The sequence below is a fragment of the Microtus pennsylvanicus genome, chromosome 10 (assembly GCF_037038515.1).
Source record: "Microtus pennsylvanicus isolate mMicPen1 chromosome 10, mMicPen1.hap1, whole genome shotgun sequence".
NCBI classification, from domain to species: Eukaryota; Metazoa; Chordata; class Mammalia; order Rodentia; family Cricetidae; genus Microtus; species Microtus pennsylvanicus.
Genome location: NC_134588.1, coordinates 34,232,331 through 34,245,788, shown reverse-complemented (window position 1 = coordinate 34,245,788; position 13,458 = coordinate 34,232,331). Strand labels below are relative to the sequence as shown.

At 37.8% G+C, this 13,458-nt stretch overlaps 1 protein-coding gene across 4 annotated transcripts in view; it reads right to left on the bottom strand.

The window, feature by feature from the left end:
* Positions 1–13,458, bottom strand: part of Dennd1b (DENN domain containing 1B) — a 210,468-nt gene that overhangs the window by 103,357 nt on the left and 93,653 nt on the right. The window contains exons 8-10 of one of the 4 annotated variants that reach the window (XM_075988141.1): positions 12,897–12,956; positions 11,519–11,572; positions 7,378–7,488 (exon numbers count right to left, since the gene is read on the bottom strand). The exons of 1 other annotated variant lie outside the window; for it this stretch is intronic. In XM_075988141.1, coding sequence (XP_075844256.1) covers positions 7,378–7,488; positions 11,519–11,572; positions 12,897–12,956 — 225 coding nt within the window. The remainder of the gene's footprint in view (positions 1–7,377; positions 7,489–11,518; positions 11,573–12,896; positions 12,957–13,458) is intronic. 2 more of the 4 variants (XM_075988142.1, XM_075988143.1) reach the window with 2 other exon arrangements.

The following is a 13,458-nucleotide window of genomic DNA, read 5'->3' as shown; positions in this document are numbered from 1 at the left end:
AACACTGAAAACACACGTGGGGAAGAAGTGAAAGGTACCATTTTATGTATTCACACAAATTTCCTTTTGTTAAAGGCCTGCTGTGTATTATCACCACCAAAAAGCCAGTCTCATGAGAGTTATCACACCTAAGAAGAAGCCAGCCTCACAGTTGCTCAGGAAGCTTGGACTAGATCTGCTGCAAAATCCAGCTAAAAGCTCTTGGGAATACACCCAAGACACTTCATCCTACTACAGAGACAACAGTTCAACCATGCTCACTGCTGCTCTGTTCAAAGTAGCCAGAAGTTGAAAACAGCATAGATGTTCATCAACAGATGAATGGATTAAAAAATATGTACATTTACACAATGAAATATTATTCAGCTGCTAAAAAGTAAAATCTCAGGTAAATGAATAAAGCTAGAAAGAAAACCATTCTGAATGAGGTAGCCCAGACCCAAAAAGACAAATATGATACTTACATGCTTATATGTGGACGTTAGATGTTATGTCTTTGATAAGCAAGCTACAATCCATAGAACCACAAAGACTAGGTATAAAGGAAGAAACAAAAAAGGGAAACATGCAATTGAACTCTTGGCCAAAGGGATCCTTTTGGAGCCCCCAAATAACTAAGGCTGTTGCTAAAGCGATGGGTTTTTCTGTACTAACTGATGGCAAGGCCCCATTGCTGAAGACAACACTTACACAACTCATTGTACATGGAGAACTGAAGCTGGTGCCTACATAGAGCCTTCACCCTATGGACTAGTGTTTATGGCACTGGAAAGTACTCTACACAATACCAAAGGAAAAAGGTAGGTACCAACCTAGCTACAAATGCTTTGATCTACAAGAATGACCTGACTCTAAGATACATTGGCGCAATAGTGGCATAAAACCTGTGGGAGTAACCAACCAATATGTAATTTGACATAAGGCCCATTCCATAAGATGGAACCCATTCAGACACTGCTCAAGTGGCTAAGAACCTAAGACCAGATAGGCCAAGGACCCAGGGAAAAAGGAACTACTACTGTTTGCTAAAGAAATGTAGCAATAAGATGACTCCTAATGACATTCTTCTATCAAAGAAGCTTCCTCTTGCAGTATGTGAGAAGAAATACAGAGACACAACCAGATAACGTTCAGAGTGAAAGACTTTGAAACACTCTATCCTAATTGGAATTTCTCAGATCCCTCTCCTGAGGGCTCAGGGAACCCTGCAGAAGAAGGAACAGAAGAGTGAAAGAGCCAGAGGGATAGAAGATACCAGGGAAACAAAACCTTATAAATACAGCAGGATTGACACGCACGAATTCACAGACTACGGCAGCATGCAAAGGATCTGCACAGGTCTGTACCAGATGGGGTCCCTGTGATGCAAAGAGAAGTGGCTACATGTCCCAAACCTAATCCAGAAGCTATCTCCAACAGATAACCACTTGTAAACGAAAAATTAGTTCTATCCAATAGACTCACACTGGAATACATACTACTCTTAAGGGCAGTACCGATGCCCAGCAGTAGACGTCCAACACAAAAACTCAATGGCATCTTTGCGGATTCTTTGTCTCATAATGTTTTGTCAGGGCTGTGTGTGTGTGTGTGTGTGTGTGTGTGTGTGTGTGTGTGTGTGTGTGTGTGTGTGTCTGTCTGTCTGTCTGTCTGTCTGTCTGTCTGTCTGTCTGTCTTACAGTTTCCCTGAGTATTTACTATGGCTTCCTCTTTTGTTTTGTTTTTTTATGGGATTCCTATGTGGACAATATTGTGTTTCTTTGGCTCTTTTTCTTCTGTTTGTTTTGTCCTATTCTGGTTTGTTTTTTGTTTTGTTTTATATTATTTATTATTCTTTAGATATTTGTTTTCTAAGGAGAGAACGAGAATGTGTAGATACTGATGGGGTAGGATGGGAAGATCTCAAGGATTTGGAACAAGGAAAACCATAAATAGAATACACTGCATGATAAAGTCTATTTTCAGTAAAATAAAAGTAGAGGGAAAAAAATAGAGTCCGCCTTAAGGATTTTGCTGTCAAGAGACTGGGTAGGAGAGGGTGGGTAGCATTTAATGCCAATTATGGGCATGGGAAATAGGCAATGAATGTTTTTTAATCTAAAATATTAAGTAGCTATCTATATACAGGCTTAGCCTCAAGATTAATCACATTAGTAGTCTAAGCAGAAGATAAATGTGACCACTCAAATGAGCATGAAAATGAGGAGAGGAAAGAAACTGAAACATTCAAGGAAGTCAGACTGAGCTCGAGAAGAGAAATGCAGTTCAGTACTAGGGATGATGCTATACTAGAAAAAAAAAAGATTTATTTGGTTTTATAAGACAGTCATGGGAGAATGGCAAAAGTGCATGAAGATTGAAAAATACATACAGAGTCAGAAAGATTGATTTAACTATACACTAGTTTCATGAGGTTGGAAAGTCTGCCCTATGTTTTAAAGATCCCTTTTTATCTGTCCACTTAGATATCAACAGCACTTACCACATAATAATTAAATCATTTTAAATTATTTGTTGATAAAACAGACTAAGAATATGCACGGTTACAGAAATGATACTGATATCGTTCACTACATACTGCTAAAGGGAATGCTCGTGGGTAGTGACCGTTTCCTCAGCTAACCCGATGGGCAGCTAGAATGGAGAGCAGGGGAGAAAACGAATTACAGAAGCAGAATCTATGTCTGTGCTGGGGAAGATGCATGAGTGGGTGAGGCCATTTGCCAAATCAGTCCGAAATAGTGTAAGTGACTGAGGAAAAATCTGAGTTCTCTTTGAAAATGTGAGTGCAATATCTACAGTCAGTTACATGGAAGTTTATAACCTGAGGGCACACATCAAAAGAGAAATGCTGCCAAACCTAAAATCAGTGTGTGTGTGTGTGATCAATTGCACAAAATTAAACCATTGTTCTATATAGAAAATAATCCAAGATCAATTTTGTGGTGACCAGCACTGTAGGAGCAAAGCTGAGAGAGCCTGCATGGTAACTAAACACATCTCTAACACAGTTCCACGGCTGTCACACCAACCTTCTGCTGGGGAAGACACTTTCAAAAGACAAATGGGCTAAACTCTCAGCCAGAAAGACTTGCATACTTCCCTGGGAAATGGGTGACTCAGAGAGGGAAAATAGAGGTACTGGTATTTAAAGGCCTCAACCTCCTCCAACCTGCACATATGCCTTCCTGCAAAGTATTTCACATCCTCTTAAAAGAGTTTCTGTGCCTTAAGTTTCAGTGAAATAAAGATACACATGGCTCCACTAAGAGACAAAAATGAAAATACACAATGCAGATGAGGATGTTAAAATGCTTTGGACTCCCTTTAGTCAGAGCCTAGAAAACCACTGTTTAATAGCTGGTTTTCTGGGGATTACAAGATGCATTTCTGCATATGCCCTTGATGGAATTAATGAGAAGGTGAGAGAAAAGCATATGCTTAAACGCCTGGAGGCAGCTATCACAAAGAAGAACATACAGTTTATTAACACAATTCCAGCACTCACAGCACACCGCTTGCTCTGAATAGTCCAGAAATAATATGCATATATAATCAATTCTCTGTAAATGATGTGCATACATCATTAAGAGGATGATACTTTCCAACTGTATGTTGGTCAAAATAGTGCTAACATTTAGACATCTGCTTTAAAGAGATACACCCCCTTTTACCTGCTTCTACAAACCATAAATGTACACTCTAGTTAATATATTACTGACAGGATGATGAGAATGCTCCTGTCAGATACTGGCCAGCTGGGTGTTTGAGACAAAATGCACAGCCCCAGCTGACTAGTTAGAGGAACTCTGGCGAGGTACAATTACAGAGGCATATGACAAGGCTTCACGCCTGGCTGATTTGAGAACCCATGACATGGCTTTAAACAGCGGTCCTCCGGATCTACGGTCACAAAACAGCAATAAGTCAACTAATACAACTGTGTAGCATCATGATGTATTCCTCTGCTTTGAATATATGAGACCGTCTATGATGTGGTCTCTACTAGGATCCACTCTACTAGGATCCACTCGGGCTTAAAACATGAGGCCTGCCTGCAGCATGCATAAAATCAACTAGCTTGTTGGTTTAGGACTGGCAGAAGTCATCCTGCATACTCGGCAATGTACGCATCAAAAAATCCAAGCAAAACCGAGGATGTCTTAACTCATTTAAGTTAAAAATGTAAAAAATATAAGAATACTAACACTATACCATGCTTCCACAAATGGCAAAGGGCTTATTAAAAAGTACTTAAACATAAAAAAAAATGATAATTTGTTTACATAACTTAAAACTAATTATAAAGTTTATACCTTTATAAAAATTATAAATTATTTTAACTGCAAACAGCATGTGAAGGAAGTCATCCTCAAGCTGGCTGATCAGCTACCACAGTACAGCATGAAAAATACCAGCAATGTCCAAGGTTGACATTCATTTTAATCATGGAAAATAATGATTGACAAAAATAACCAAACCAAACAAATTTCACAAAGCAACAATAAAATTATGAGTGTTAAGTTGCTTTATCATATATATGTCCTTAATAACAATTCAAATGTTGACCACAGATATAAAATCTAATCAGGAGTTATGAAACACAGATTCATGCATTAATGTCAAGTACAACAAAGTATCTATGGCATATGAAAATTCTAAAATGTAAAATGAACCAAGGCAATTATTATTCTTCCTTTGTGTGTTTTAGTGATTTCCTTAAACTCTTTTTAAAAATAGTTTTCTTCTAATTTATGTTATGATATAAGACCTTGACCTCAAATGTTACTATGCACGTAATTTATTGCAGTAATATTTATTCAGACTGCATATATAAGAAAACTGTTTAAGATATCAAAGCCATTTTCCCATTTAAGGAGATTGTGAAAGCAAATTTGAAATATGTTTATTTTATCAGCCCCATTGCCCCCAAAGTAAGCCAAACGACAGCTGTAACTTAGAGATGGTACCTCTAGTTTTCATGAGTTGCCATAAACAATTCAGGAAAGCATTCTGTTTAACAACAAACTTTATTACAATCCATTCCTCTTTGTTTGTTTGTTTGTTTGTCTTGTTTTTTCATTTCTCTGTAGCTTTGGAGACCATCCTGGAACTTGCTCTGTAGACCAGGTTGGCCTTGAACTCAGAGATGACTCTGCCTCCCAAGTGCTAGGATTAAAGGCATGTGCGGAGCCTGTCCTGGAACTAGCTCTGTAGACCAGGCTGGTCTTAATCTCAACATCAAACATGGCATATCAAGATAGCTTTTCTCAAAAAAAAAAAAAAAAAAAAGCTTTTCCTCATTTCACATGTGAAGAAGAAGCTAAGTAAGTTAAAGAAAAGTTTCTGCATCATTAAGAGAGGGCAATAAATTAAAACTAAAAAAGATACTAGTATTTTCATAAACCTATATTGGGATTTGTTTTGTTTCCCTAAACAGCAGTTTCTCTTCCCTCACATGCTCACTACCAGCTTGACTCCAGTCTGTTTGACTTCCTCCTCCTTAGAAAGGCATTCATTCCATCCACACACACTTTACACAAAACACAAACCAGCCATTCACCTCCCCGACTGTACACACGCATTTTATCTTTTACACAGCACTACACATTCCATGGCATAATAGATGCTTATTTGTCCAACTGTTTATATATTTCATACCAGTTAAACGTAAGCACACACACTGGTCTTGGCTGTCTTACTGATGAGTTTATATTGCCTAGGAAAGGGCCACACACCAACATTATACACATGAATTACTTCCTAATCTTTGTCATGAGAATGACTCCCATTGGAAATGCTGTAAAATCTTGAAAATTTTTAGGAGGATGAAATGGCAAACTCTGAGCGGAAGAGTAAAACATTAAAACCCCACCCAAATCATTCAGGTGGATTCTTCAACGGCTCTTTAAAACTCGTGAGATAAAATAATTACTGGAGCAAGTCATTAGTACTTATGCTGTGGTATATCGCCTCATATCTATCTTTAAATATCTTTAAAATCATATAATATCTTTAAAATCTAATTATTCTCAAGATAAACATTTTCAATTTGGAAAATAATGAACATAACAATCTTATATACTTGATAGCTAGGGTGACAGGTGTGGCCGCATACAAGGAGTCACCATACAAGGAGTCAGGACCTGTTTTGTCTCACACTGTGGCTCTCCAACAGCTTTTTCATCTTGGGTTGCTGATTTCACTTCTCTGAAAACTCTTTTTTTTGGGGTTATTTTTTGCTTTTTTTATATATTTTATGCTTATGAAGTTTTCATGCACGTCTGTGTGTGTACTACATGTGTGCTTTGTGCCCTTAGAGGCCAAAAGAGGGCATCAGAGACCCTAAATCTGACATTACATACCACTGTAAGCCACCCTACAAATGCTAGGACCAAACCCCAACCCTCTGTATGTATAAGAAGTGCTCTAAACCACTGAGCCATCTCTCCAGACCAACAAAATACCTTCCTTATGACTAAACACTAAGTTGAAAACCTGAAGGCATCTTAGAACTCTATCTAGTCTAAAATGCTACAATATTTTAAAAGAATTTTATTCCTATTATAAGAGAATAAAATGTTAAAAGTAGATTTTTATTTTATATGAAGTAAATTTATGAAGAAACAATTTAATATGGTTTTAATATATCACAGATTACTCAAATCACCTAATTTGTTTAACACATTTTGAATCTGAAAATACTTAAATTTTACATTTAATAAAGAAAAACAGGAACTCTCACAAAATACTTCTGAATATTCTTCTATGACCTAAGAACAGTCCTTTCTATTCCTGCCTTTCCCACAGTGATGAAGAGCTTCCAGAAGAACACTGAAGTGACTGCCATAAAACCTGTGATTATAAAAATGCTACTTTGACTTTTAAGTTATTAGCAGCCTGAAGAGCTCCTCCAAACCAGAATTATTATAGAATATACTCCTAAGCCCCATAAGGCAACAAAGATGAATCTGCTATTACCAGGTTAAGAGAGCAGCTATTATCACGGGCCCGCAGTTTCCTTCAAGTAGCTCCAATGGAAAAAGCCACAAGTGAATAATAAAGACCTCATAATAGCTCTCAAGAGTTCTCTGTGTGATGAAGGCACTAAAATGAACTCCAGAGATTTTAAAAAAGGGGAGTAGAACACCTCATCTCCTGATAAGGGAAAATAATTAACCTGACTTAATGCATCTGCAAAGGCTTCTATAAATCAGACTTTTATACTTCAAGAGCCAGATTAAAACCATATATTAAAAATATGTAGATATTGTCTTTTAAGTACATGCAGCACAGCTCTAAATCTGCAGCCGTTTTCAGGTCTTTTTGTGAAGCACTCAATATGTGTTAGTCACGGGAGGAAGTGTGAAGACTTACAGTGCTTAATTTGCTCGAGGTAATAATGATGCGCCTCTCGTGCAACATGCTGGCGTACAACCGCAGCATGTTGTTCACGTCCACGGCAACGAAGTACTCTGTCAGGTTTCTCTGCACAAGAGAAAAGAACTGTTTGAGCTACAGTTCACAGGAATATGAGGGAAAATGTTTTATAGGTTTCCCAGTTGTAAAGTTCAAAAGAAGATATTATTAGAAGTGGCATTCGTTAAAGATAATTAAAAGTGATACTCATCGGCTGCCACATAACATGCCACATTCTACCATCACTTAGAACATTGCCTGTTCTATACAAGTATTTCTCAAACATGAGCACAGGATGGATCCCACACTTCAGTCTCTCAGCACACCACCATTTTCCCAGCTCGAGCCGAAGCCTACTTAACTATTATCTTTAGAGCATGTATCCAGGAACCCCAGTTTTAACCAAATACCGCTGGTGATTCACATATATACTGATATTTGTAAAACTGCTACTCTGGAAAAATATATTTCAATTACTTCAAGTTTATCATTGCCTCTCCAGTGCCTAGGCACCCAGTGGAGGAGAGGGTTTATAAACCATCCTTTGTTTCCTTATTAAAGAAAATCTCCCAGGAGTGGTATTGCTGGGTCCAGGGGTAGGTTGATCCCGAATTTCCTGAGAAACCGAAACACTGATTTCCAAAGTGGTTGCACAAGATTGCATTCCCACCAGCAATGGATGAGGGTACCCCTTCCTCCACAGCCTCTCCAGCAAAGGCTATCATTGGAGTTTTTGATTTTAGCCATTCTGAAAGGTGTAAGATGATATCTCAAAGTTGTTTTGATTTGCATTTCCCTGATCGCTAAGGAGGTTGAGCATGACCTTAAGTGTCTTTTGGCCATTTGAACTTCTGTTGAGAATTCTCTGTTCAGTTCAGTGCCCCATTTTTTAATTGGGTTAAGAAAATCTCTAGGTTTTATCCCTCTTTAGGCTTCCTTTTTGTTACTATAATCAAATATAACCGTGATGCTCTAAATCGATTCCTCAATTTAATACATGTTAGACTTCCACTATAAAACAAAGCAGGACACAAAGAAACAGTATCCAAATGAGGAATTATAAGGCCAAATTCTCCCCTGCTCCGAGTCCTCTGGGGCCTTGTCAACTGGTCTTCTTTCTCTCCTCCAGTCATAACTGACTCCTCAGCGCCCACCCCCACAGGAAATTGGTAAACTGTCAATGTAGAACATATGTGAGCTTCTATTGGCTTAGAAGCATAAATGTGAACTGTATACAATTTGGATCTTGCATAAAATTGTTTTAAATGCAAAAAAAAAAACCAAAGCAGGGTCAGTGCTACTTAGGACCCATCCTCAGGAATTACTTTCAACTTACTGTTTAAAAAATTAAAAACCTTAAGCATTTTAGAAAGCAAATATTCTAATGCACAGAAAGTATAGAGTGTGGTGGGCAAACATCTAAAAGGCTGAGTTGGGGTATGGGGGCAAGAATGTAAGAAATCTGCCTGTTTCTTCAACTTGTAAAAGGCAGGCATCTTACAAGACAAACTGTCAATCATAGCATCTCAAATGAGTAAAATCTGAAGTTTCAGTGAGTGGTATTCAGCCTGGTGGGGAGAGGCTCACTTCCCACTGTCTCTGAAGCTCCCTTTACCTCCCAACTCCACTCCATTACAACATTACCTTCAGAACATGAAACAGAGCTACTTTCGTCATCACAAAAACATCCCAAAGTGGAGAACTGCCCCCCCAGCACCCAGCACTGCCAGATGCTTCTATTCTGTTTCTCTCAGCAGGACAATGGGAAGTATGTCAGTGATAACATAAAACTTTATTCTATGTTCCCAGTAGTCGGTGTTTAATGGGATGTTTGCTTCTTTAAGTAGTGGAAAATGATAGTCTCTAAAGATGAAACTCAAGCTCTCAAGATAGCTTAGCAGGTAACGGCACTTGCCTTGAAGCCTGACGACCTATTTCAATTACTGGGACCCAGATGGTGGAAGCAGAGGATTAAATCTCATAAGCCGACATCTAACCTACACAAATTCATTCATTCATATTCTCTCTCTATCTCGCCCTCTTTCTGTCAGTCTTCTTCTCCATCACTCCCTGTCTCCCCCTATCCCCACTTCTCGATGTGTTAAAAATTAAAAATAAAATGGAAACTAGTAGTCATTTGCTAGTGAATGTAACTAGAAAGAAAAAAGAGAGTAACTCTGTATGAGACTTCCGAGTGACAAGGTCATGGACATCTGAGTCATGATCCCATGCCCATCAGGTACAAAGGTCAGGGATTCATCATGAGACCTGAGAGCTCGGGTGGTCTATCCTGAGCCATAGTGTACAATCAAGTATGCAAAGTCTTTTGATAGAACTTATCTGAAAAACACTTTCAGTGGAATTCATGGCATTGGATGTTTACAGAGTTTTAATTTGATAGTCTTGATTGATCAGAAAGTTTACAACTGGGGGCTTGGGAGATGGCTGAACTTGTAAACACTTGCCACATGAGCATGAAGACCTGACTTGAGATCCCCAGTTCCTTTAATCCTAGCGCTTGAGAGGTAAGCCAGGTAAGACTTCAGGAGAGACCAGTAAGCTCCAGCGCCAGCCTTTCTCACAAAACAAGGTGGAAAATGACAGGACATCACTGCTGACCTCCAGTCTTCTCATGTACTCATGTGTGTGCATACACATGTATACAATCACATGGCTATCCATACATATGAAAACACAAGGAAAATTTACATTTGTTTTGAGCTATACATTTTTCTCTGTTCCTCTCCCTTTCTCTCCCCTCCCCTTCAACTCTCTCCCATGGTCCCCATGCTCCTAATTTACTTAGGAGATCTTATCTTTTTCTACTTCCTATGCAGATTAGATACATGTATGTCTCTCTTAGGGTCCTCATTGTTGTCTAGGTTCTCTGGGGTTGTGATTTGTACGCTAGTTTTCTTTGCTTTATGTTTAAAAACCACTTATGAGTGAGTACATGTGATAATTGTCTTTCTGGGTCAGGATTACCTCACTCAATATGATGTTTTCTAGATCCATCCATTTGCCTGCAAATTTCAAGATGTCATTATGGGAAATTTACATATTTATAATTGCCAATCACTATTTACGTTTGAGAAAGTAAATGTTATAATGATTTGAAAACTATATGGAAAAACAGTGCACATCTGAAATACATACAAGAATATCTGAAGGAAATCTTCTAGTAATTTTCCATTGATTTGATGGTTTATAACTGATTTATTTTAATGTTCTAAGAGAAACCGAAGTGGGTATCTTCCTTTTCCTACAGTTATCAAATGGCATGGCAGTACATCCAGCATTTCCACTTATCCATGAAAGCTTAGACAGGAAGTACTAACTTGGATAACTCTCAAGAAAAACATAGTATTTCCGGTATAGCATTATTATTTTTTACAATATCTTCAATTCTAATAAAATGCCTACTGCATTAAATTAAAACCAGGAAATCAACAACTGAGACACTAAGATTTAAACAAAGCTACAGAGAAGACGTCTAAAACTTAATGATCCATTTACTAAAATAACTATAAAGTGGCACATTTTCCTGCAATCTTTGTTCCCTACTAGGAGAAGCCACACCTCTACACCCCCTCACATTCAGACAGCCAAACTCAAGAGCTACCTAGGTGTGGAGGCATTATCCAGCCAGCCCAGTGGCTGACATTCTTTTCTCCTCATCAGCACGGGCATTACAGAAGGAATAGTAGGATAGACACATGGGAAGAAAAGGAGAAGTCACCCTGGTTCCTTACTCTTCTCCTCATCAGCACGGGCATTACAGAAGGAATAGTAGGATAGACACATGGGAAGAAAAGGAGAAGTCACCCTGGTTCCTTACTTTTCTCCTCATCAGCACGGGCATTACAGAAGGAATAGTAGGATAGACACATGGGAAGAAAAGGAGAAGTCACCCTGGTTCCTTACTCTTCTCCTCATCAGCACGGGCATTACAGAAGGAATAGTAGGATAGACACATGGGAAGAAAAGGAGAAGTCACCCTGGTTCCTTACTCTTTCCCAATTTCTCTGCAGGGAAACAGTGGGAACAAAGTTAACATTTGTAAGATGAAGACATTTTAGAAGAATTCACTGACACTTACACTCTCCGGGATCGTCGGGAGTCCAGTTATGTCAGGGGCAATGAAACAGGAGTGCTAGGCAGCAATAATAAAGCACAAAAGGACAGAAAATTAAAATTTCATATTCCATATAATTTGCAATAAGGATCAAAAAGAACACTGACAGATGAATGTCACAGATGAACAACCTGAACTTGAACATGAAAGAATCTCACAGGAAATGGCAAATGCAAACAACTGTACTGTCCCATACCAAAAGCAATGATCAATTCAGAGACTCTGAAACTGGACAGAAGCAGAATAAGAATCTGTCTAAGTATTAAGACCAAAGAAAAAGAATATATTTCCAAAAGATTACACATATAGAAATATACCTATGAACATGTATTTTAAAACATATTTAGGTAGATTAAGAAAAATAAAAGCATGCTAATTAAGAGTCCGTAAAATATACTGACTCCTGGGTTTCTGTAATAAATGATAACAAAACTTTTGTAGCAAGTGCATTATTTAAAAAAAACAACAATAAAAGTAATCTTAATAAGATTAAAACTTGAAAAATATATTTGCTGTCAGGCAATGGTGGCACATGCCTTTAATCCAGGAATCTGAAGGCAGAGGCAGGTGGATCTCTATGACTGTAAGACCAGCCTGGTCTACAAAGCAAGTTCCAGAAGAGCCAGGGCTACACAGAGAAACCCTGTCTCGGGGGGAAGAAAAAGTATTTGCTATCCAAAACTATGAACTTTTTCATATACCAATAGATAAATATTAACTTCCAGAATAAATAAAGCAATATTATGAGATATCTACATGAAAAAGATGAGTCTCTAACCCCCAGTGTCCCCAAAAATGGTCCCCCATTTTATTCACACAAATCAAAGTGCAATCATCAAACTGCTTTATTTTTATTAATACTTTTATTTTCTATTTACTTTCTGTTCATATTATGCTCCAAAATCATTTTAATATTGTTATTACATAGGAATATATTTAATTTTGTCTTATATCTAAAGATTAGAAGAGAAACTTTCAGCATTTCAGTATTTAAACAGAGCCGAACAAGCACGATGCTGTTCACAGTCACAATTTTCCAGGGTGAAGAACAGTAAGTCCCAAGATGACCTGGTGACAAAGGAGAAAGGTGACAGGGCCTCGAGAACGGCATGCACTTCAGCACACTGCTGGGAGGGAACATGCAAGCTTGTGTCTATTAAACCCCTTTATTTGAATGTGCTTCACATTATCCCGTTTCATAAAATTAAGAAAAAAAAGGAAAGTACAAACAGAAAACATTCTAAATGATTATTTTTAAATAGTCCATTTTCCAAAGAACCAGAGTGAATAAATCAGAAAAAAATCAAACAGTGATTTGAGAAGCAGGGTCCTGGTCACTCACCAGCATCAGTGAGGGTTGATCTTTCAGAACTTGCTCAGTGGCAATAAATAGCTCTTGGTTCTTATGAGAGAAAAATGAGCATTTTACTTTCAAAGGGAAGCTTCCCTGTGTGCTGAGACAAACCCATGTTGCTACATTACACAATGAAAGCACTAGAGTGGCATTCATTCTGCAGGACATTCTACATTCTGACCTGCTAATCTAGTCTGGAAATGTTCTGTACAAAGTTTTGCACTGTGAGTAGAAAGGCAGTGGATATTTAATGATTTTTAGTACAGTTTAAAAAACAAACAAAAATATATACATATTAACCTTTCATAAAATCTGCAATATTCTAGTGATCAATAATCACTTCTAAGACTTACAATAAAGATTTCCAAGATTATCAATTTTAATCTGTGAGATGAAATTATCTCCAAGTCTAGTTCAGTACAACTGCTCTAGTTTTCAAACTGCCAATCAGTAATGGACAGGACTAGGTACACAGTAATCTGTTGTTGACTACAAAATAAATTATTATTGAACTTCATACAAAAGCAATAAATGGATTTTACTAGTATAT